Source organism: Orcinus orca, chromosome 1 (genome assembly GCF_937001465.1).
Source record: "Orcinus orca chromosome 1, mOrcOrc1.1, whole genome shotgun sequence".
In the NCBI taxonomy this organism is placed as follows: domain Eukaryota; kingdom Metazoa; phylum Chordata; class Mammalia; order Artiodactyla; family Delphinidae; genus Orcinus; species Orcinus orca.
The window spans coordinates 60,554,132-60,578,825 of NC_064559.1; the positions used below are offsets into that span (position 1 = coordinate 60,554,132).

General features: G+C 40.0%; 2 protein-coding genes across 3 annotated transcripts in view; one reads left to right on the top strand and one right to left on the bottom strand.

Moving 5' to 3' along the window:
• SELL (selectin L) overlaps nucleotides 1–22,553 on the top strand; it is a 23,587-nt gene extending 1,034 nt beyond the window's left edge. The window contains exons 2-9 of one of the 2 annotated variants that reach the window (XM_004269739.4): nucleotides 1–64; nucleotides 1,526–1,912; nucleotides 2,867–2,974; nucleotides 9,242–9,427; nucleotides 10,964–11,149; nucleotides 13,062–13,190; nucleotides 17,116–17,134; nucleotides 21,546–22,553. The exon at nucleotides 1–64 is cut by the window's left edge and continues 18 nt beyond it. In XM_004269739.4, the coding sequence (XP_004269787.1) occupies nucleotides 1–64; nucleotides 1,526–1,912; nucleotides 2,867–2,974; nucleotides 9,242–9,427; nucleotides 10,964–11,149; nucleotides 13,062–13,190; nucleotides 17,116–17,134; nucleotides 21,546–21,564 (1,098 nt within the window). In that variant the 3' untranslated portion in view covers nucleotides 21,565–22,553. The remainder of the gene's footprint in view (nucleotides 65–1,525; nucleotides 1,913–2,866; nucleotides 2,975–9,241; nucleotides 9,428–10,963; nucleotides 11,150–13,061; nucleotides 13,191–17,115; nucleotides 17,135–21,545) is intronic. The other variant, XM_033428044.2, reaches the window with a different exon arrangement.
• The window catches only part of FIRRM (FIGNL1 interacting regulator of recombination and mitosis), a 246,035-nt gene that overhangs the window by 127,364 nt on the left and 93,977 nt on the right, over nucleotides 1–24,694 (bottom strand). The window lies entirely within an intron of this gene.

Below are 24,694 nucleotides of genomic sequence, written 5' to 3' on the forward strand. Positions count from 1 at the left end.
CAGAGTGCTCAGAGGGGCTTATGGAATGTTTTTGAGCTGTGGGTCTGGACTGTGCTCTGTTGTGGTATGTTATGATATTTATATATTACTAAGCTTTTTAAAAAATGTATGTTCATATTTTGGTAAATGTCCATTGGGTGTACATATTCACAGGTAAAATTATTAGGTAGATAGCTACCCTTTCTACAAACATCCCTTTTCTTCCTCTCACTTCCCCAGAAAACTCCTAACCTTGCCCCACCCTTTGCTGCAGGGTTTACTTTATGACATTCTTTACTCATTAATCATAACTGTCTCCCAGTTCTCTGTACATTTTTGATATGTTTAAGTTGATCAAGATTAATTATGTTTTCTTTGCATCTGTTATTCCTTGCTCAGAATCCTTAGGAAAGTATAAAAATTGGATCTGTGTTTTCTTTGGTATTTCTCCGTAGTATTTTCCCTACAGAGTGAAAACTCAACAAATGGTGATGGCTGTGAAAACCTTTACCTTATGGTATAACAGTGTTTCACATAGATCATACCATGCTTAGAATGGCATATATTATTATGGTATCATTGTGTAATTATGTGTTTGTTTTGGTTTCTTCAAAGCCCTCATATTTGAAGCACCCATATGATTATTATACACCATCAGTTGAGTACCTTTGTGTGCATAACATAATCTAAATCAATTTCATAATCCTACATCATTTGGTTTTTTCAATTGTTCTTTTTATTATGTAGTTAGATATATAAGGCTTGGGCTGTGTGCTTTCCCTAGAAGAAGCTCTTCCTATGGTAAAACATTATCTTTTTGATATAAAAGAGATTACTTAAAAGTATGCCGGGGCTTCCCTGGTAGCGCAGTGGTTGAGAGTCCACCTGCCGATGCAGGGGACACGGGTTCGTGCCCCGGTCCGGAAAGATCCCACATGCCGCGGAGCCCGTGAGCTATGGCCGCTGAGCCTGCGCGTCCGGAGCCTGTGCTCCGCAACAGGAGAGGCCACAACGGTGAGAGGCCCGCGTACCGCAAAAAAAAAAAAAAAAAAAAAAGTATGCCATTATTCCTGTCTTAATTTACTTCTCCCTTATTTACAAATATTGGCCTTTAGGAAATTATCCCCAAATAAAAGAGTGGACAGTAAATTTTAGGGCTATATGATATTACACTTAAATTAACTTTAAATGATTGACAACTGCTAAGAAAAAGACATATGGATTTCTAAAAAATGGTGGTTAAATTTTACTTGAAAGAATTTTGAGAAAAAACTGTTTTATGAAAATAAATCTAAAAAGCCACCAAATTCATCTAAAATAGAGCTATGAGCAAAAGTATTCTATATCATGGTGAAAAGTGATTAGGGCTAGAGGTTCTAGGTTCTACTCTTCAAATCTGCAAATGACTAATTCCATCACCTCAAGAGGGTAACTTACCCTCTTGAGGTGTCAGCTTCCTTGTCTCTGGCAGGCTCAGCCTGGATTAGTTCTGGGCTCTTTTCAGCTATAACCACGAGGTTACATAGTTCACACTGATGTCTTTCAGATTTCTTCGCACATCATGGAACCGATTGCTGGACTTACCATTATTCTAAAAGACCCATGACCTGGGAAAAGGCTAGAATGTTCTGCAGAAAAAATTACACGGATTTAGTTGCCATACAAAACAAAGGGGAGATTGAGTACCTGAACAAGACGCTTCCCTTCAGTCCTAAATACTACTGGATAGGAATCCGGAAGGTAGGAGGGGCATGGACCTGGGTAGGGACCAACAAATCTCTCACCGAAGAAGCGGAGAACTGGGGCCACGGGGAGCCCAACAACAAGAAGAGTAAAGAAGACTGTGTGGAGATCTACATCAAGAGGGCAAAAGATGCAGGGAAATGGAATGACGACGCCTGCCACAAAGCAAAGACAGCCCTCTGCTACACAGGTAGGAGTGAGCAGACTGCTTCTCTGAGAATGACAGCACTAACCCCATGGAAACCTGGGGGAGCAGAGAAGTTGCCAGGGCATTCTGAAATAAGTCCAGTCCTCTAAATAAGCTTGAGTCACGTCACTTCTGAGCATTTTTGGTGTGGGAGGCTCGTCCCTATACCCAAAATCTATACCCCTGAACCACTTTTACAACAAGATGATAAATATATGTGGAAAGTAAGGAGGAAGAGCTAGACAATCAGTGTCGCTGATAATAAGGCAAGGAAGTGGAAGCAGAGAGATGGAACCAGCCAAGAGCTGAGGCTCATGTCACCTATTTCCTCCTCGTAAAGTAGGCGGCTTAGTGCCATGTTTCCTTCTTGGTCTAATCTTATATAATTCTATATAATGAAACTTTGCAGTGTTTCATTATCTGTGGTGTATGAAAACTTCTGTAGAGACCATGATGACAGTTCCAAAGCAATCAGCATTTTTTCCAAGTCATTCTTAACAGTGAAACATAGTTCATTTGGTCTCTTGTAAATTGGACTCTCTAGTAATGTAGCAAGTTCAGATTTTCTAATCTCTATTCAGTACTTTCTATAAAGAAAGGGATTGCCAAACATACTGCGGAAACGATTGGGGTCAGGTGATAGTTTAATACACTTACTACCTTAAAATCAAAGAAATTTCAAGAGTTTCAATGTATGTCAGTAAGTTCCCTCAAATGTTATAGAGTATTAGCATTAGTAAATTCATTCTTAAAAAAAGGTCTATGGCTGTATCACAAGTATATTACATAAATAAAAATTTTAGCATATGATTTTTATGCAAAAAATGCTATTAATATACAAATAAAGTTTTCCTGTTTATTAAAGTAGTCACAGCCCCAAAGTTATCTATGTTTAAAGAAATGACTAGGAGTACTAAAAAAGTATTCATCTTAATATAATTTCTCACCCCCTTAAAGCTTCTTGTCAACCCTTGTCATGCAGCGGCCATGGACAATGTATGGAAATCATCAATAATTACACCTGCAACTGTGATTTGGGGCACTACGGGCCCCAGTGTCAGTTCGGTAAGCCACTTTTGTTCCTTTGTTTCTTCCTATGTAAAGTATTGTAGTTTATGAAAGTTGGTTGAAGGAAAATGATATTAGCCATTCTGAGAAATGAGAAGTTTTGATCAGTAGGCTATGCTTGCACAATACTGTTACCTTTCCGTAAAGATTTCATAAGTCAGCATGAAGTTTCAATTCACTTCTCAAAAAGTCTTTTTGAGCGTTACAAAGAATATTGCTTTGGGATTAAAGCTGTAAGGATTACAATAATGAATCAGGCTTGGTAGGAATTCATAATCAAGTAAGCTTGCTGGATTCATTAGAACTCTGAAACTGAAAGAAACAATAGCATTTATCATCAGGAGGGTGAGTTACGCAGAAGGTAGTCTTGCTTTTTCCCGTCATCCTCAAGATCATGACAGGGCAAGGCCAACAAGAAAAGTTCACATCATGATATACAGTATCTGTTGGAAAATATAATAATAAATCCAACGCATTTACTTGGGCTGGCATTTCAGGGGGTACAAGGACAAATCTATTACAGATCCTGACCTTAAAAGATTTACAGTTAACTAGTGGAAATTATACATGCTTATAATTTAATGTGATGGAAAGCCAGATACGCTGGAGTAAGCCTGTGGAGACTGAAAGCTGCCTAATGAAGGAATCTGCCCTTTATTTGACAATGAGAGGCCACTTAGCATCTAAACACCTTCATTTAGGGCCATTACCCTAGAAGCGGTACATAAGATGGATTGAACAAAAAGAGAGAAGCTGGAGAGCATCATCGGGGTCTATTGAAGTCATTCAGAGTCTCAGTGGTAGGAACAGAAAGGAAAGAATACGTAGATTCAAAGACATGGAGTCTTTGACCTAGTCAACTCACTACTGAAAGAAACTTCACGTCCTTCGATTGATATTGGTTGAGTTTCAAAACTATGTTTGAAGAGACTGGTGCATAAAATAGAAAATCACAAGAAAAAAAAGCAGGGTTTGCAATGAATAGATAAAGAATTAAAGCCAAAATACATGTAAATGATCAACCAACTGGAACAGATCTGACGCATTTCAGTCAATCCCTGAGCCATGACTTCTACCAATACTTTACTTTCACTCGATTTCTAAATTTTAAAAAATTCTTATGTCATTGGCATGCCCATTTCACTCCTTTTTGAACATTTTACTCTGTTTTTGTCTTGGTCTCCATCATATCAGTCTTTCCTGGTTTTCTTTCTACCTATGATCACTTCTCCTTGGGTTTCTTCATGGGCACTTATCCAAGCTCATACACTTATTGTTATATCTCATCTTCCATCTTTTGTCCATTGCTCTTCTGACTTTATGTGTCCCCTTTGGTCAAACCTAGCAACTTATGTGGACTCACAAATCTATGTGAACTTTGGACTGACAAATATGTATCTAGCCTGAACTCCAAATATGCTAAGCATAACCTTTGGGATGCCCAAAAGACTGAAAAGTCAATTGTCCCCAGCTAGCTTTCCTTTTTGTATTCCTTATCTCAGTGTATGGTTCCACGATTTATATGGGTACTCTGGTATAAAACTCTCTCACCTCCCCCTACATTTATGCAAAGTAACACACTACTCTTTTTTTTTTTTAAAAAAACACCTTTATTGGAGTATAATCTTAACAATGGTGTGTTAGTTTCTGCTTTATAACAAAGTGAATCAGCTATACATACACATATATCTCTATATCGCCTCCCTCTTGAGCCTCCTTCCCACCCTCCCTATCCCACCTCTCTAGGTGGTCACAAAGCACCGAACTGATCTCCCTGTGCTATGTGGCTGCTTCCCACTAGCTATCGGTTTTACATTTGGTAGTGTATATATGTACATGCCACTGTCTCACTTTGTCCCAGCTTAGCCTTCCCCTTCCCCTTCCCCGTGTCCTCAAGTCCATTCTCTAGTAGGTCTGCATCTTTATTCCCACCCTGCCCCTAGGTTCTTCATGACCATTTTTTTTTTTTAGATTCCATATATATGTGTTAGCATACAGTATTTGTTTTTCTCTTTCTGACTTACTTCATTCTGTATGACAGACTCTAGGTCCATCCACCCCACTACAAATAACTCAATTTCGTTTCTTCTTATGGCTGAGTAATATTCCATTGTATAGATGTGCCACATCTTCTTTATCCAATCATCTGTCGATGGACACTTAGGTTGCTTCCATGTCCTGGCTATTGTAAATACAGCTGCAGTGAAAATTGTGGTACATGACCCTTTTTGAATTATGGTTTTCTCAGGGTATATGCCCAGTAGTGAGATTGCTGGATCGTATGGTAGTTCTATTTTTAGTTTTTTAAGAAACCTCCATACTGTTCTCCATAGTGGCTGTATCAATTTACATTCCCACCAACAGTGCAAGAGGGTTCCCTTTTCCCCACACCCTCTCCAGAATTTATTGTTTGTAGATTTTTTGATGATGGCCATTCTGACTGGTGTGAGGTGATACCTCATTGTAGTTTTGATTTGTATTTCTCTAATGATTAGTGATGTTGAGCATTCCTTCATGTGCTTGTTGGCAATCTGTGTATCTTCTTTGGAGAAATGTCTGTTTAGGTCTTGTGCCCATTTTTGGATTGGGTTGTTTGTTTTTTTGATATTGAGCTGCATGAGCTGCTTGTAAATTTTGGAGATTAATCCTTTGTCATTTGCTTCATTTGCAAATATATTCTCCCATTCTGAGGGCTGTCTTTTCATCTCGTTTATGGTTTCTTTTGCTCTGCAAAGGCTTTGAAGTTTCATTAGGTCCCATTTGTTTATTTTTGTTTTTATTTCCATTTCTCTAGGAGGTGGGTCAAAAAGGATCTTGCTGTGATTTATGTCATAGAGTGTTCTGCCTATGTTTTCCTCTAAGAGTTTTATAGTGTCTGGCCTTATATTTAGGTCTTTAATCCATTTTGAGTTTACTTTTGTGTATGGTGTTAGGGAGTGTTCTAATTTCATTCTTTTACATGTAGCTGTCCAGTTTTCCCAGTACCACTTATTGAAGAGGCTATCTTTTCTCCATTGTATATTCTTGCCTCCTTTATCAAAAATAAGGTGACTTGGGCTTCCCTGGTGGCGCAGTGGTTGAGAGTCCGCCTGCCAACACAGGGGACATGGGTTTGTGCCCCAGTCTGGGAGGATCCCACATGCCGTGGAGCGGCTGGGCCTGTGAGCCATGGCCACTGAGCCTGCGCGTCCGGAGCCTGTGCTCCGCAATGGGAGAGGCCACAACAGTGAGAGGCCCACGTACTGCAAAAAATAAAATAAAATAAAATAAGGTGACCATATGTGCATCAGTTTATCTCTGGGCTTTCTATCCTGTTCCATCGATCAATATTTCTGTTTTTGTGCCAGTACCATACCTTCTTGATTACTGTAGCTTTGTAGTATAGTCTGAAGCCTGGGAGCCTGATTCCTCCAGCTCCGTTTTTCTTTCTTAAGATTGCTTTGGCTATTTGTGGTCTTTTGTGTTTCCATACAAATTGTGAAATTTTTTGTTCTAGTTCTGTGAAAAATGTCATTGGTAGTTTGATAGGGATTGCAATCAATGTGTAGATTGCTTTGGGTAGTAGAGTCATTTTCACAATGTTGATTCTTCCAATCCAAGAACATGGTATATCTCTCCATCTGTTTGTATCATCTTTAATTTCTTTCATCAGTGTCTTATGGTTTTCTGCATACAGGTCTTTTGTCTCCTTAGGTAGGTTTATTCCTAGGTATTTTATTCTTTTTGTTGCAATGGTAAATGGGAGTGTTTCCTTAATTTCACTTTCAGAAATTTCATCATTAGTGTATAGAAATGCAAGAGATTTCTGTGCATTAATTTTGTATCCTGCTACTTTACCAAATTCATTGATTAGCTCTAGTAGTTTTCTGGTAGCATCTTTAGGATTCTCTATGTATAGTATCATGTCATCTGCAAACAGTGACAGTTTTACTTCTTCTGTTCTGATTTGGATTCCTTTTATTTCTTTTTCTTCTCTGATTGCTGTGGCTAAAACTTCCAAAACAATGTTGAATAATAATGGTGAGAGTGGGCAACATTGTCTTGTTCCTGATCTTAGTGGAAATGGCTTCAGTTTATCACCATTGAGGATGATGTTGGCTGTGGGTTTGTCATATATGGCCTTTATTATGTTGAGGTAAGTTTCCTCTATGCCTACTTTCTGGAGGGATTTTATCATAAATGGGTGTTGAATTTTGTCAAAAGCTTTTTCTGCATCTGAGATGATCATATGTTTTTTATTCTTCAATTTGTTAATATGGTGTATCACATTGATTGATTTGCATATATTGAAGAATCCTTGCATTCCTGGGATAAGCCCCACTTGATCATGGTGTATGATCCTTTTAATGTGCTGTTGGATTCTGTTTGCTAGTATTTTGTTTAGGATTTTTGCATCTATGTTCATCAGTGATATTGGCCTGTAGTATTCTTTCTTTGTGACATCTTTGTCTGATTTTGGTATCAGGGTGATGGTGGCCTCATAGAATGAGTTTGGAGTGTTCCTCCCTCTGCTATATTTTGGAAGAGTTTGAGAAGGATAGGTGTTAGCTGTTCTCTAAATGTTTGATAGAATTCACCTGTGACGCCATCTGGTCCTGGGCTTTTGTTTGTTGGAAGGTTTTTAATCACAGTTTCAATTTCAGTGCTTGTGATTGGTCTGTTCATATTTTCTATTTCTTCCTGGTTCAGTCTTGGAAGGTTACTACTCATTTTTCTAACTTACTATTTCTCCAGTTTGTCTTCTACTTATTAACTCTACCTTATTGCCTCTATTATCTTCCTCCTAGATTATTGCAGTTATTTCTGAGCTGAGTTCCACATCTTTAAATTAGCTCCTCTCAAATATATTATTCATACCATAGGCAATCTGATCAATTTTAAATATCAAGTAAACATCACACACACGTGACCATCCACCCTTTAATTTCTACCCACCATTCATCCTACAGAATAAAATCTAAACTCCTCAAGGCATAGAGTAATGCTTGATATATAGTAGATACTCATTAAACCAATGAAAAAAGATAAAGGCATTTTGTCTTAGCTCCTATCTTTCTCCCTAATCTCATCTCACATCATCCCTTGCCTCCTCTTTCCTTTTAGTAACATCAAAATGCTTGTAGTTCTCCACACTTACCATGTTGCTTTGTATATCAATCATTGACTTGCTCAGGGCTTTCTCATTTTGCACATGACTAACACACCTGTTTACCTGGAAGATAATAGTTCAGGGAGCATTTCTTTCAGGAAGCTTTCTTTGGATGCCAAGACAGGCTAAGCATCCCTGTTCTGTGTTCCAGTAGCTCCATATATTTCTTTCTTATTTATCCCACATTTGTTGAAGTCATCAATTTTCTTGTCTGTATTCCCCAGTAGACTGACAGCAACTTGAGATCAGTCAGCATCTTATCACTGCGTCTGTAAGATTGAGACTAGGCACTTGCTTGTGGGCATGAACTGTATGGGACAACATAAGTTACTTTCATTTGGACTTGTACTGTATATGGAAAATATTAAAATTCTTCTAATTTCTTGAATTCATTCTTCATTGAACTCTCAAGAAGAAGTTTAAAATGATGGTTTAAATTTGATAAGGAATAAGACACAAGAGATGCAATATTTGCCTAAATGACATGGCAGGGCCTGAAATGTGAAGATTGAATTCCAAGTCTTAATTTGATCTATTATGCCACCAATCAGGCAAGGAAGTAGACATACTTTCTGGAGAGGACTGGAAAAATCAAAAGAACTAAAGTTCTGGAACTGAGCTAGAGATGGTGAAGGCAGAATCCAGGCTAAGATGCTTCCTAAAGCTTTTATCTTCTCCCTTTTTAAAGAAGACCAGTTATGGACACTCAGTCTTTCTCCAAACTTCCTACTTTCAACAGTCTAGTATACTCAGGGGCTTTGATGTGACAGTTATTTCCAAACTGAGCTGGTCATTCCCACTTAAACCTATCTACATTTAAAAGCTCTCTCCCCAGGTAATGCCAAAGAAAATAAGATTAGCTAATGTTTAATTAAAGCTTCCTATGAGCCAGGCTCTAAGTCCTTGACTTGCATTAAATTATTTAATTCCCACACCAACTTTAGGAAGTCAATACAATTATCATTATCCCTCTTTTAGAAGTAAAGAAGCTAAGCTGAAGGGGTTAAGTCACCGTGCTTAAAGGCACTTGGTTATCAAGTATCAGAGCTAAGATTCAAACCCAGTCATCAGGTCCCTGGAACACTGCCCAGTGTTTTTTTTTTTTCTTATTGAAGTGACTCAGTGTGAGCCTTTGGAGGCCCCAGAGCTGGGTACCATGGCCTGTATTCACCCTTTGGGAAACTTCAGCTTCACATCGCAGTGTGCCTTCAACTGCTTTGAGGGAACAGACATAGTTGGGATTGAAGAAACCACTTGTGGACCATTTGGAAACTGGTCATCTCCAAAGCCAACATGTCGAGGTGAGTAACTAACTGTTCAGACTAGAGAGTTGTCATGGCAATCCTGTGTTTATAGACTGAGCAAATGTAGTAGAGTCTTGCTAAGAAGTCTGTATCCTCTTTTGAAGCATAATTTAACCTAACTTAGATTATACTGAGATGATTTTCAAAGAGGTTATTGTTACTAATTTAAAACAAAAGCCACAAACAAAAAATAACAACCAAATATCTCTGAGACTATGTCACAGAACATATATATAATTTTCAGCAATACAGTGTGGTTATACTGTATATATTTTAAATTAATTAATTTATTTATGGCTGTGTTGGGTCTTCGTTTCCGTGCGAGGGCTTTCTCTAGTTGTGGCAAGCGGGGGTCACTCTTCATCGGGGTGCACGGGCCTCTCACTATCGCAGCCTCTCTTGCTGTGGAGCACAGGCTCCAGACGCTCAGGCTCAGTAATTTTGGCTCACGGGCCCAGTCGCTCCGCGGCATGTGGGATCTTCCCAGACCAGGGCTTGAACCCGTGTCCCCTGCATTAGCAGGCAGACTCTCAACCACTGCGCCACCAGGGAAGCCCTATACTGCATTTTTATTTTATTTTTATTTTCTCATTGCTATGGCATAAATAATCAGTCTTGCTGAACGGCAGTTGAATTTTTGTTGTTCTCTCCTTTCAATAACACCTATTTTATGTGGTGTCCTACTTAACAGCAAGCAATTTCCTTTTTGGGAGTGGGGGGGTGGCTAGAGGTCTTTTTTGATTGTTTTATTTGGTTTATTCTTAAAATCATTTTTTAGATTTCCTCCTCCATGAACTCTCAGGAGAATAGCAAATTCTGTGAAAAACAAAAACACAATCTCTTGATTTTTTTGCTTTTCATTTGAAATATGGTGTTTTTTGGTTTTTTCTTTTTTACTGTCAAGAAGATTCTCTCTTTAGGGGAAAAACTGGTGGTGTCTAAACTTGCGAAGTTTTGGTTACATTTTCTACATTTATGCTTTTGACTCACTAGTCTAAGTGGCTGAATTCTCAAAAGAAATATCCAAGTCATTTTTTGAAATCATAGAACTAATTGACCAACCTGTTGAATTTTATAAAAGTTGAGGGACTTGTTTCACAGAATGGGGATGTTTTTCACAACTGCTTGGGTAGACTTTAGAAGAGGTGAAAGCGTGGAAATTCTCTACATTCATTGATAATGCACCATAAGAGCTCTTGAGGCCAAGGCCACGTAGCATAGCACTTCCAGCAGACGGAGAGTTACCAGGGCTGGGGCAGCAATCTGAAAGAGCCAGACCTCCCCTCCTCTCCCCAGTGCTCCCCTGCCCACCCAGGGCTTTCTGCGCTCTCCTGGCTTCACCTCTGACTTACCATTCTCCATCATTCTCAAGAAAATAAACTCTGGAAGCATCATCAGAAGTAATTTCTAGAAATTAGAAATGTTAGATTCATGTCAATGGTTCCACAGTTGAGTTAGGCAGTTTGCCTAAAAACTGTTTGTCATGGGAGGGTCTCTGCTCAGAAATACTGATTTTTTTCTTTTTCACTGAAGTGATTCAGTGTGAGCCTCTAACAGCACCCGATTTTGGAACCATGGACTGTAGTCACCCCCTGGTCGACTTTGGCTTTACCTCCACGTGTACCTTCAGCTGCTCAGAAGGAGCTGAGTTAATTGGGGCAAAGAAAACTATTTGTGGATCATCTGGAAATTGGTCCAGCCCTAGTCCAATATGTCAAAGTAAGTTTGCCCCAATATATTAAAGACTTAAAGAGGTAGCTTATTGACAAGCAGATGGTGGGAAAAGATAGATTAAACTTTTAAGTTTATTTTGCTAAATGTATGTCGCTTAAAAAAAAATTTGTACACATTAATTTACCATAAATTGGCTGCTCTTGCCTCTTTCTTCAATGACAGTGATTTCCCTTTTTTTTTTCAGCCAATTCTCAACTCCTCCTATCTTAGCCCTTAACATCTAAACTCACTGTCTATACTGACTTATTTCTTATCCATTTTTCTATTCCACTACAATCTCACTTCTCTGTTAGTCTACTAAAATGTCTCTACAAAAGTCGCCAATGTCCACCTAATTCCCCAAGTAATGGATACTTCTCAATTATCACTAGTCTGATGCCTCCCAAATCTGTCTGTGCATAAGAGGATGTGTCTTCCTCATCTCTATATACCCCCCACCTGACACAGCACCTGGCAATAGATGCTCAATTAATCCACGTTAAATTAGCATGTGAAAGAATAGCTACCCATGTTTGCTCCGGAGACTATCTATACCAATGACAGAAGTCTTTAAATGGTAGAATTTGTAGAAGCTGATCCCTCTGTGGCCCGGGGCCAGGAAGTGGGGTAGGGAACTGGGGACATGGCATGGAGTCTTTAGGGGAGGACTCTACATCAGGCTTATGGGGCATTTCCTTTTAAGGCTGGAGTAGTGTCCGTTTCCTCATCCTCATGCAGTCCATAGGTGTCCTCTGTCTGGATCCTCTGGAAACTTGCACCTCCTTTCCATTATACATTTGGGTGTGGGGATGGAAGCACCTTGAAAGGGATCATCAAAGTAATATGAAGAATAAGGGACAGTCAGATGCTGTGCCAATATGCAAAAGTAAGTTTCTTCAATTGGTGGTATCAGAAGATAGGTTTTTTTCATATCAGTATTTTTTCAGTAAAGATCCCCACATGAACTTAGTTCATACTTATAAGAGGATATATAGATGTATCCTTTTACTTATTTGTGAGGGAAATGGTAGGACTACATCTTTATTTATTTATTTATTTATTTTTTTTGTGGTATGCGGGCCTCTCATTGCTGTGGCTCTCCCATTGCGGAGCACAGGCTCTGGACACACAGGCTCAGCGGCCATGGCCCACAGGCCCAGCCACTCCGCAGCACGTGGGATCCTTCCGGACCGGGGTACGAATCCGCGTCCCCTGCATCGGCAGGTGGACTCTCAACCACTGCGCCACCAGGGAAGCCCAGGACTACATCATTTGAAAGACACATTAGTGCAGGTCCTTGGCATGTAACAGCATGTGCATATGTTTGCACAGCTGCTTCAAAGCATTAATAGATTCCTTTTTTTCTTTAACATCTTTATTGGAGTATAATTGCTTTACAATGGTGTGTTAGTTTCTGCTTTATAAAAAAGTGAATCAGCTATACATATACGTATATCCCCTTTGCAGCTCTATTTACAATAGCCAGGACAGAGAACAGATTCCTTTTATTGATAAGTTGCCTGGTTCAGGTCACTGGCTTTTATTTTTCCTGAAGTTGTACTTAACTTTTTAGCTCTTCTCTGTGTTTGAGTCCCAACCACTGAACAAGGCCATGGAGCTAAATACAATGATGACCACTTATTGCCAAAATATTTAGGTACATCTCCCAGGAATTCCATGAATCACAAATCTGTGGGTTGAGATTCTATAGGTGTTGAGCTAGAAAAGCTGGTCTAGTCTTTTCTCTGCTATAGACTCATCATGGGCTTTCCCATGCTGATTCCCTCATCTGTCAAATAGCATCAAATGGACAATTATTAAAAGATGTAACAAGGAAGAAAGTTTAATGTCATGAGAAGGCACTAAGGAAATAATGCTTGTGGCCTCATGCTACATGCCTTACTAATTTCTCTTGCAGAAGTGGACAGGAATTTCTCAAAAATCAAGGAGGGTGACTATAACCCCCTCTTCATTCCGGTGGCAGTCATGGTTACCACATTCTCTGGGTTGGCATTTATCATTTGGCTGGCAAGGAGATTAAAAAAAGGTATGTGAGTTTACCTTCATACAAAAATAATACAACTTTAAAGTGGAAAAAAACATAGAAACCCACAGGAAATTAAGTATGAGAGACTCAGCTAAAGCAGGATACCAAGCTCTGGGTTCTATAGACATCAGTCCCTGGAGATGTGTGAAGCAGCCCAGAACACACTTTCATCAAAACAAGTTGGCTGATTTTTGCTTTTCATTCTGACAAATCTTCTAAAATTGCCTACTGTCTTCAAGGTACCTTGCTAACACCCTTGCTAGGGTGTTAACAGACAAAGGAGAAATTGTAATGGTTCTTTGCTATTATTTAATTCTAAAAAAAAAAAAAAGGGATATGTGATCTTGTCCTATAAGAGCCTACATGGTTTTGATTTCAGTGCAATTCCACTAGGAAGTGAATCTAATGTCCCATAAGGTTTTCAAAGCACTTCTCCCAAATACCTAGCCTTGTCAAGAGTCAGATGATACCTGTCTGGTTCCTGACATGTGGGAGTTGTATTGTCCCTTAGGGAAATCCCCACATTTTCTCCCCAGTGTCTATTCACCAAGGTTACAGCTTTAACCAAATGTACCCCATACTCATGCTTTCCATCCACTCTGGACGAGAGAAGAAGGGGAATTAAGGAGGGCTGCCTCAAGAAACTAGTATCTGCTGCTTGGAATAGTAGATGAAATACCACTGGAGAAGAACAACAGCATCGCTGCCCTCACCTCCCTCCTGAGTGTGTCCAAACCCTCAAGCGGGACAAACCTGCCAGTTACAGGCCCACAGTCAGGCAGGCCTTGGGTATGTGCTGCCACATTTGGCCAAAGTCATCAGACAGAAACATTCAAGATTATGACATGTATGGATATTAGGCAGCTTTAAAGATAACCTTGCTTCAAGTTCAGGGGCCATCAATGACCTCAAAACAACTGCTAAACAACTGCTCTGTTTTGCCTCTGTGGGGCCATTGTAATTTCAGTTCCATCAAATTAATTAGTATGTATTCTATTCCATGAATATAGTATGTAAAGGCTGCCCCACCACCCATTCTTACTGGCAATTGCAGGAAGATTATCTACCAGTCCCTAATGGTCTTCTGCTATGACCTGATCTTTCATTCCAAATTTAAGACTAAGGGTACTAGATTAGTTTTATAACCAACCCAGAAACACAATGGACGGGGGTGCTGTTGATGTGCAAGAACTTCAGTAACTGTAAAGTAAGAGCCCTGAGCCGTTAAAATGTCTCTGCTCCTGCTCTTGGAACTTCTGCTAAGGTTAGATCCCATTGTCTTAGAGTACTATGCTGTTTACTTAAATATGGCAGTAAGGCAAGAAAAGAGTGAGATTTTTCTCCCACCATTGATCATCCTTTCCATTGAGACTTAAAGACTGCCCCCAATCATCCTTTCTTTCCTCCTGCCTTGAGTGACCTTGGCAGAAGTGAGGGGGTGGAGAATAGAGTGGGTAATTTACACTTCACCCTCTGGGATAAGAGGGCTATTATCTAAGTAACCATTAAGGACTTTGGGGCTGGGAGTCACCTTAGTAAGGAGATATTCCCAAATTCCAAAATCTTTTAATAAATGTTAGTAGAATAAAAAGAATAGAATTGAAGTCATGTGTATTTAGTGGTGGGGTGCAGGAGGTGGGATGCTGCCTAAGGCTGTACTATAAGCAGTGGTGAGAAAAGCAGTGGGGTTGTTTTGCAATTTTTTTTACCTTGGAGTCATTTCTGTACAAGATCTCAAACTGATAACTTGAAAACTGCATGCCCCTACTGGGGGAATCAGTGTGGGGCAAACAGGAAACAGATAACGGGCAGTTAGGCTAGTTACAATTATGCCAACAAAGAGCCCAAGAGAACAGAAGCCCCAAAAGATCACTGACTTTGTAGGAAAGTCAGGGTATCTTTAATCTCACACTAAATATTCTTCATTTGTGAAACATCTTCTGATAGCTCCAACTTTCCAGTGACTTTGCCTTCTAAAACTTTTAGTTGTAAGTTAGTTCTTTGAAACACGAAGAATATTTTTCCTATAGAGACAATTATTAGAAATGATGGATAGGTTCCCAGGCTAAACCCCTAGAGCTTTTCTAATACAATAAATCTGCATGTATACAGTATTCATCAATCTGATAATTTTATAGGCTTTTGGTGTTCCAAAAGCTGGAAAAAGGGGACAAGCAAATATTTAGAGCACAGAAGCCAATGAAATGACCAGACTCTTGACCCTTGTCCTGTCCTCAGATGGATCTTCTGAACCTGTACTTTGGCCCCTGCCCCAGTTGTCTTAATACCCAGACTTCAGCTCCTTTTTTCGGAGAAAAGAATAAGGGTGGGCTCCAGAAACATGCCTCCCTGTGCATGGGCTTGTCTAGAAATATTTTTTTTCTCCTAGCACCATCATTCTCTGATTAGGCATCATTACTGGCCCTGTTCAGTAAATGAGGACACTGAAGCAATGATGTTTTAGGCCAAATCTCTAAAATTCCATATCAGCAGCGGCCGGAATCAGAGATCAGACTCCCATCCAGATATGCTCCCTAAAACCACTGATCTTCAGATTAATAAGGCTCTATTTTTTGACCCACAGAAGAATTGTTTACCTGAACCAACACACAGGGTGAGAACAGGGCACAAAACTGAACACAGGCCCCTTAGTTCCCTTTTTCTTGAAAAAGAAACTTTCTCAATAGGAACAGATTCTTGCTCATGTATGTGTTTCATTGTTCCTAAAAGAAAAATATATTCATATGAAAATGAATGGAATCTGAAATTCATTCAGATTTAATTCTCCCTGCTCAAGTGCTTTTGGCTCATGTCACCAGCTGGCTAAATTTTGGAAGAAATAATTAAAGTAGTAATTTCTAACATTTTAAAGGTTTAAAACAAGAATTGAGCACTTTCTATGCTCTAGGCCCTGGCCTAAATACTTTGAATACATTTTATCAACTCAGTGAGGAAAATATAATTATCATGACCCTTTCACAGATGAAGAAATGGTAGCTGAGAGAGAATAAGTAGCTATTCAAAGACACACTACAGTTGGCAAAAAAGGACCTGGACCCAGACTGGATGATCTAGAGCTCTAGTTTATAGACACAGAAATATATTGCCTCCCAGTGATTTTTTTTCTCCTCAAAAAGCATTTTTTGCTTTTATTTCCTCTGGAGCCTAGCCCTGAAGTTCATTCATCTACTTATTTATAGTCTGCTTTTTTTCAAAAAGAATGTAAGATAGTTTACCAAATGCATTCAACACAGCAAATTAAAATTAGTTTAAAAGTAAGAAAAATAAGGCCAAAATTTAGAATACCAAAACTAAGTCAGAGCCAGGGGTAAAGTTAGGATAGAAGAGGGTTTCAGATCTGGCTGAGTTTCCTTGCAGCCAGTCAAAGAAGGAAACATAACCAGTAATGATACTCACTGTGTTTGTAAGATAAGAATACAGTGGTTACCCAGATGAGGCATGTAGCTCCTACCACTGAGACCTGAGTGTAATTTCTCTTGTGGATTTTCACAGAGAAGATGGCGTGAAGTGTAATGATACATATTCTTACAGTATTAGCAGCTGAATCTCTTAGGGAAGAATCTGCAGGTAGGATGAGATGGCAGATCGGGATGTGTAAACACAAGAATGGGTACATGGGGCCTGATCATCGGATAGTTCAGGCTGGACTTCTGTCTTTATGAGCAGCACAGAGGATGAAACGGTGCTCTGAGAAGCATCTGCATGAATGAGTCTGTTCTACCACTGTTCGAATTAGAACATTAAGACAGTACCTCAAATCCCCTTAGACACCATGCGGTCCACCTAACAAATACAAAATACACTTCAAGAAACAGTTTTGAGAGAGGGAATCTCCCTTCTCTCTAAGTATAAAAAATTGAAATTGTCTCCTTTTTCTGATGCCATTTTTCTCTTCTATTTTTAGGCAAAAAGTCTCGGAGAAGGTAAGTTTTATCAGCAAGAAGTTTCGATATCGATGTCTTCTCTACCCTCTGCTTAAAGAGGGTATTAAGTATCTTAATACTTCCTGTTATAGCTAGACACATTAGCTCCTTATTAGTTATTTACATGGGGTCTCATCCAAATGAAATTTCCAGATAAAGTAATAAATCTACTAACCTTCCTTAAAAGCTGTCAGTTTTTTTTAGTGCCAGAGGAGCTGAATGAATGAATGAACAAGTAATGCCCTATTAAGAAGGGGTAGTTCATGTAAAGACAGTTCTTTCTGATTGCTTCTGAATTTTCTTTGAGGATTGGAAGCATTACGGTTTATTTCTTCTTATTCTGGCTGAACATGGGGGCAAGGCTAAATACAGTATTCAGGAAACATTCAAGTCAACAAGGATTTATTGAAAAACTAATGAATCCCAGGCTCTACGAAAAAGGTATAATTCCAGACACCAGGCCCTCAGCACCTAGCACAAGATGGCAAATGACCTCTGATAGGCATTGACCTTCAGAAATGCGGGAAAGGTGGGGAGCCTGAATTCTACTTGCAGCTTCCCCCAAAGAGGGGGAAGTTTTTTGGCTTGGTCTTGAACCTCAGATTTCTTCAACTGCAGAAACACATACATGTGAAAATACAAGGCCTACCGGGCAGAAATGAAGATAGCAAAACACTTCTCAGTTTCAGGGTTTAGTGACTTGCTTTGAAATATTAAGAAGGAAAGTATAAGTCAAACGAGCAATGGAGATGAGACTTTGGTGACAGACTACCCAGCTAGACAACTGGGTACCTTTCCAAATGCTGGAGGAAATGAAGCAAGATGGTGCCTGAGGAGGTTGGTTTCTTGTTCAGGCAACCATCCTACCAACCACAGATTGTTACTGACAAGTCCTTAGTAGTTTAGTGAGCTGTAGTTTAAAGTACAAAAGAAAAACTGGAGAGACAGAAGGCAACAGAGGACAATTATAAAGTAATTTATAAGCCATATGAAGGAGTATGGACTTAATCTTGAGGTCTTTGGGGTATTAGTAACAGGGGTTGAAGCAGGTGAATGTCATGCTGAAATTTGCATCTTGGGAGGATCACTCTGCATAAAAGTATGCCAACATGGGAGATGAATGACTCTGGGGGCAAAGAACTGTTTTGGAGGTATTTGAAGTTATTAGGTTAAAGCTGATGATGTCTGTCTAGGGCAATAGCAATGAGGATGAGTTCATGAGATAACTGGTGGTAGAATCAACTGAATATGATTGTTAATTGGCTAAGAGAGAGGGAGAAGAATCAAGTAAGTTGCCATGGTTCTGGTGTGGGAACTGGTAGACGGTTACCATCTCTACTGTATTATTTACTGAGAAGGGAACACGAAAGAATGAGACGTTTTGGAGGTGGCAATCATGGGTTCAGTTTTGTACCTGTTAAAATGTAGGTGTCTGTGGTTCAACCATCATCTGTTGATTCTATCTGTAGCAAAAGGGCTACCTTGGGGCAGAAGAAATGGATTTGGGGGTTCTCACATTACAGGAGGTAATTGTATCTCAGGAGCAGGTACAATCACCCAGGGAGTATGTGCAGGGTGAGAATGGAAGAGGATGTGGGAGAGAGGGTAGGAGCCAGAGGAAGGTCAATATCAAAGAAGTCAGCTAAGGTAAAGGCGAATGGGAAGATGTTCCCAGAGATGTAGAAGGAAAATGAGGAGAGTACGGGGTCATGATCCTAAGGAAAAAGGGAAATGGAAACTATTTCAAATACTGCCACGATCCACTGGATATAATAAGGGTATCAGTAGGGAAATTGTTTTCAATGCTGAGGTCATGACAGAAGTCCTGTAGCCAGGGGTTGAGGAATCAGTGGGGTGGAGAACATAGAGGCAGAACGTGTACATTATCTTTTTCATAAAACTTGGCTGGAAGGAGATGAAAGAGTCAGGAGGGGTAACTGGATGAGGACATAGGGTCAGTGAAGTTTCTTTTATTCTATGTTCTTTTATTGCCCTATCTTCCATTAGATAGTGTAGATGGGGTCCCTGACTCTTCTCTAGGCTGAACTCCCTATCTCTGTAGGCAGGAAATCCACAAGACATAAAGATTTCTTTCATGCTCACACCCACTGAGTGAAAGTCTTTTCTGGCACAATCTACCCAGAGCTGTTTTCTGGCCACAGGAACCACCTGTGTTTTAATTGCCACTAGATGGAAGCAGATCAATTTTTCAGATGTCCTTGGGTGACAGGAAGAGATGCTGGCAGGAAGAGCATTAGGATTAAGTACCATATTAAGCTAATTGCCATATTAAGTTTAATGGTTCACTGATTTTTACAATGAACCAATCAATAGCTGTTTATTAACACCTTTTTGTTGGGAAAAGGTTAAGCTTGACTGAGACACCAAGAGAAGTAAATCCTTGTGCCAGACCTCAGGGAGATTATTATCTAGTTGGGAAGTTAAGACAGAAATATAGAAAAAACACTTCAGAAAAATAAAGGCAGAATATGGTAATGGTCAATGAGTTCTGTATTGAAGGCCAGACTGCTTCAGTACAGAAGATGTTTGGTGACCGCAGAAAACCTTACAAAGAAGATGGAACCTGGGTTGGTTTTTTAAGGATGGATAGGATTTAGGTGTATGGACAGAAGCAGGGAAGGCAGTCTGGAAGAGGGAAATGATGTAAATGGTATGGTACTGGGACTCTGAAAACATTCAGGGGCCAGTGAGTAGAACTACCTAGAGCCCATGGTGTATTGAGGAGCTGTGAACAGAAGTTGGAAGGGAAGCCCCATCAACACAGGTCTTGCACACTTCACCAGACATTCTAGAAGGACGTGGCAAAGAAGAATTATTTGCCCAGCTGCCTTGGGATACTTCAAATTTATTGGCCAAAGTGACAATAGAATCATAGAATTTTAGTTCTGGAACGGACCTTGGCATTCAAACTCTCTTGATAATTGAGCTAATTAAATAACTTTCCTATAGTGCCTGAGCTAGTGACAGAGTTAGTTACAATAGTAACAAACATTTATCAAACATTCATTCCATGCCATGCACTGTTCTGAGTGTCTTGCATGTCTTAAATCATTAAAGATTGCCTACAAGTCTGTGGATGTAGGTACTATTAATATTTCCATTGTAAGGTGAAGGAACAATGAACTTAATTAACTACCTGAGGTCACTGAATGGCAAAGCTGAGATTTGCATCCATCTGGATCCAAAGATCATGTTCTTAACGTTTATGCTTCTAGAACCCAGGTTGGAGGTGTAAGTCACAGACACCCTCCTCCTCCAGTATTGTAATTTTTTTGCACTGAAACCATTGTGTGATGGCACTGAGGAAGGGTGGAGTGGAAGAAGTAGGGTGTGTTTCTAAAACAAGCCAAAGGTAAAATGAACACTATCACACTCAACACCACGTATCAGTTTTTTTTAAGCCCTTGAGCTAACACTCATAGTCCTCTGTGCTGATTCCTATTAGCATTTGGTTGGTGAATAACTGACTCCTCGTGCATTTGTGGTTTCAATTCTTGCTGGGTTATTTTGACTCTTCTGCAAACTGGTTCTGTTTATCACCTCATTTGGTTTCTAGAGTCTAAATTCTGCCTGGGTAAAAGCTACACCCAAGATACACAGGAAGATACAATGCCAACCTCAGAGAGGAGGTTTATATGAAATTTTGTTTTCAGAAACATTTTTATCTCTGTAATTGGCAAGCACGCTTGCAGCTGCTGAACTGTGGTTTACCCTGGCAGTTCAGAGCAGAGTCTCAGAATCTGGTTCTCCCTTTGAAAGGTGTTATTCAGACATACCCTACTTGGTTCTCCCTTGTTCCCTCCAAGAATGAATTGTTTGACACACACAAGTGTCATTTTTCTTTTCACAAAACTAAATTTGTCATCATCTCCTTAAATCATATCCCACCAGAATCAGGCGTGCAGAACCTAGTACCGTACCTTTCACAAGTTTTGATGTTCTCTAATTTCTCTTTCCATTTAAATACGTCTTCTTTTACTTTTCTGACTTTCCACTGTTCAAAATCTATCAAAATGCCGTTCATATTCATTAGACATGAAGAAAAGCCTGTACTGCCAAAATTTCTCTGTGTGTTCTGAGGACTAGCCACTTAAGCACTACCAGGGAGCTTGTTAGAAATGCAGAATCTCAGGCCCACCCAGACCTGAATCAGGGTGTTTGTTTCAACACCATGTCTAGGTGGTAAGCACCTGAAAGGGTGAGAAGCGTTGCTTTAGGGTTTTCTTCTCACTCCTGTGCCTTAGTGAATGTCCTGCATCTTGTAACTCATCTGAAAGAGTTCCTTTACTCTTCTGACCTTTAGTGACCATTTACCTTTACTACCAACACTTAAATTTTTGCAACTTTTAGGCTCCTGAGTTTAATTTATTTTCTCTTGTTTATCATTCAGCATGGATGAGCCGTATTAAACGACCTGCTGTGAAAGAAAATTCTTGGGAAACTGAAGTGTCACTGGATCCTTCAAATCCCCCTCCATGCAAAGTTTTGCCTGGTGGCATCTTCTACACTGAAGATGAAGTGTGTCTATTTCAGTACATCTGAAAAGTTTTCAATACGACCAGCTGCTCCTTCTGTTTCCATCTTGCCCCATCACCCCTGCCCCCGCAAGTTTCAGTGTGCAGTTGTGGGTTTTATAGCTCAGCATTTTATTCTTTTTTCCATGGACAAACAAGACCATGGGAAAAGGATTACTGTGGAATATAAATATGCCAATTTCACTCTCTTTCTCAACTCTGGCTTCCAGCTTCAATTCTGAGCTGTACCTGATGACATATACTTTGAAATACAGCGAAAATTTGATACATATGCAACTACAGGCTCAGTTTTGTTACAGATCACATTTTACCTCCCCAGCCCTCCAGTGTACTGTGGAGATATATTCCTATAGAAAGTTTATAAAATTGATGTTACCCTTGCTTTCCAGCTCCAGCAGAGTAATGGGGATCTGCTCCAACTAGGGAAAGTCCTGTTTGCACTGCGGCCCCAGCTTCTATAAATGGAGGCCATCTTATTTAACTGCCCCCAGGCTCCCGCCTTCTTCAGCCATCTCCCCTTCTCAGTTGCCTGACTTCCACACGGAGCAGCTCATGACCACCAAGCAAAACGAGAGATGAGAAAGATAGCCTGCACTGTTGGGTTTTCTTTTTGGATTTGGGTTTTAATGTCTCGTTTTTGTTATTGGGGGTCCTTCCTCACCCCCAAATCCTCTTACGTATCCACCTAGATTTTATCTACTCTTTATGATTCATCTCGGGCATCCCCCACCCTTACCACTGTTTTCATAACAAGTCCTTAACTAGTCCAACCTGTGACAAACTCCCCTTCCTGGCCTCCTACTGAGAGCTTAGTCAGTAACATGCAATTTTGTACTTAAATACAGTTTTTTAAAAAAATGTTACCTAGTTTGTTATTATTTATTTATTTATTTTGAGATCCGCGGGCCTCTCACCGTTGCGGCCTCTCCTGTTGCGGAGCACAAGCTCCGGACGCGCAGGCTCAGCGGCCATGGCTCACGGGCCCAGCCGCTCCGCGTCATGTGGGATCTTCGCGGACCGGGGCACAAACCCGTGTCCCCTGCGTTGGCAGGCGGACTCTCAACCACTGCGCCACCAAGGAAGTCCCCCTAGTTTGTTATTTTTAAAATTATGGTATGTGTGTTTTCTCCCCAGTGAAATTCTATCCCCTTAAAGGCAGAAACTGGGCCACATCCCTGGAATGTCTAATTCATTACTTGACACAGTAATGTGCATTCAATAAATCTGAAAGAGAACACAGTGTACTGTTGATATCACTTGCTGCGAACTCTCTTTCCATGGCATGTGATAACCCATACAGATACTCAGCTACTGTCAAGGGCTGAATTCTTATAAGAGAATAGGGCCCTGTATAAAAACTAGTTGGAAATACCTCCTTGCGCCATGGCCAATACAGCTTTCATATAAACTTCTACATTTTAAGAGAATGATTTTTTTGGTAATGATTACATGTTCCTTCCTCAAAGCCGTCTCAGATTTTGCACAACACCAAGGGCTGTTGCAAAAGATTCTCCATGCTGTGCACCATAAATTGAGGATGTGCCATTCACATTCATGTAGCTTAGAATGCATCCCTCAGAGTTATACAGTGCACAACCTGCATGGACTCCCATGGCAGCCCTGACTGCAAGAGCTTATTCAACTAAGACATCAGGATCAAAGAACACAAGGGGAGGCTACTTCTTGGGGGTAAGATGTATATGGACTTAAAAACACAGTCCTATGCTTAAGCCCTAAGGCTACTATATGATCTTAGGAATTAAGTCATGCCACATTCCTTAAATAAAGATTCATAAGATTCATAAATAAATAAATAAAGATTCATAAAAGAAATTTCTCAAAGACCTTGGGTTTAAGCTTCCTGAGACTTAGTTGTAAGAATGAAATATGCCTTGTTTACTTCACAGGGTTATTGCAATGACTGATTTGGGTATGAAATTTCTTTGTGAACTGAACCTTAAGTGTAGATTTTTTTTCCCACCCAAATCTTGTCTTTCAAGCATTCTTAGTGTAGGATTCTGGGTCTTATGCAAGGTCTTGAACAGAAGCAGGTCTGAGGCCTTCTCCTGAGATTAGAAACTAGAGAGATTCCTTCACTTGTGTTCAAATTGCAACCCAGTGCTCAGATTTTCACGGCAGAAGGTCAGCTCTGCTACCTGTGCCCTTGCTGCGGTGAGATGGAAGGGAATGGTTTGGGGAATCAGACCCACTTGGTTGGGATCCTGTCTCTGCCTCTATGGGGTGAACCTGTAAGTCATTAACCTCTCTGAATTCCAGATTTATTTATGAAATAGGGATACCATTCTCTTCCTTACACAGTTATGCTCCAGATTAAATGAAATAAACCCTTTCTCCCATAACCCGGAATACCAGCCTTTGTGAAATCAACAGAATCCAAGGGACACAGAATGATCCATTCCTCTGGATTTGTTTGCCAGAGCTCAGTGGACCTGGGCTATATTATTTTAGTTTCCTCGAGAAATAGTTTATTAAATTAAGATTTAATCTTATGATTTAGCTCTGATAAGAAAAATCTGTCCCCTGAATGTTACCTGCCTCCCATGCGTGGCCCTAGTTTTCACCCCTAAGACTGTGCTCTGTTCTTTGACACATGTCTGAAACAGACCTAACTCCATAGTAATTTAATGAGAAGAGATGAGGCAAGAAAGAGGCTTTAGATCCAAACCACACTGTGGAAAATTAATTAAGTTATCCTTTGGACATCTATGCTCTTCCCATTCAAAGTTCCTATTCTCTGCAAGCACAAACCTGTAAATATTCTACTACAAACACAGACCTGTATTCAGGTTGCTTTGAAGGAGGAGTTTAAGGTAAAGAGACTGCTTCCTTAGTTTGGGAAAACAGCAGATATGAAAGAACAGCCACAAAAAGCAAAGTTGGAACAAAATATTTTGGCAGAAACAAAATATTTAGAAGAAAATCAGTACCAAAGTGACCATGAAAATTAAGCTGTCTGAGAATTTTGAGAACCCTCAGAGAGGGT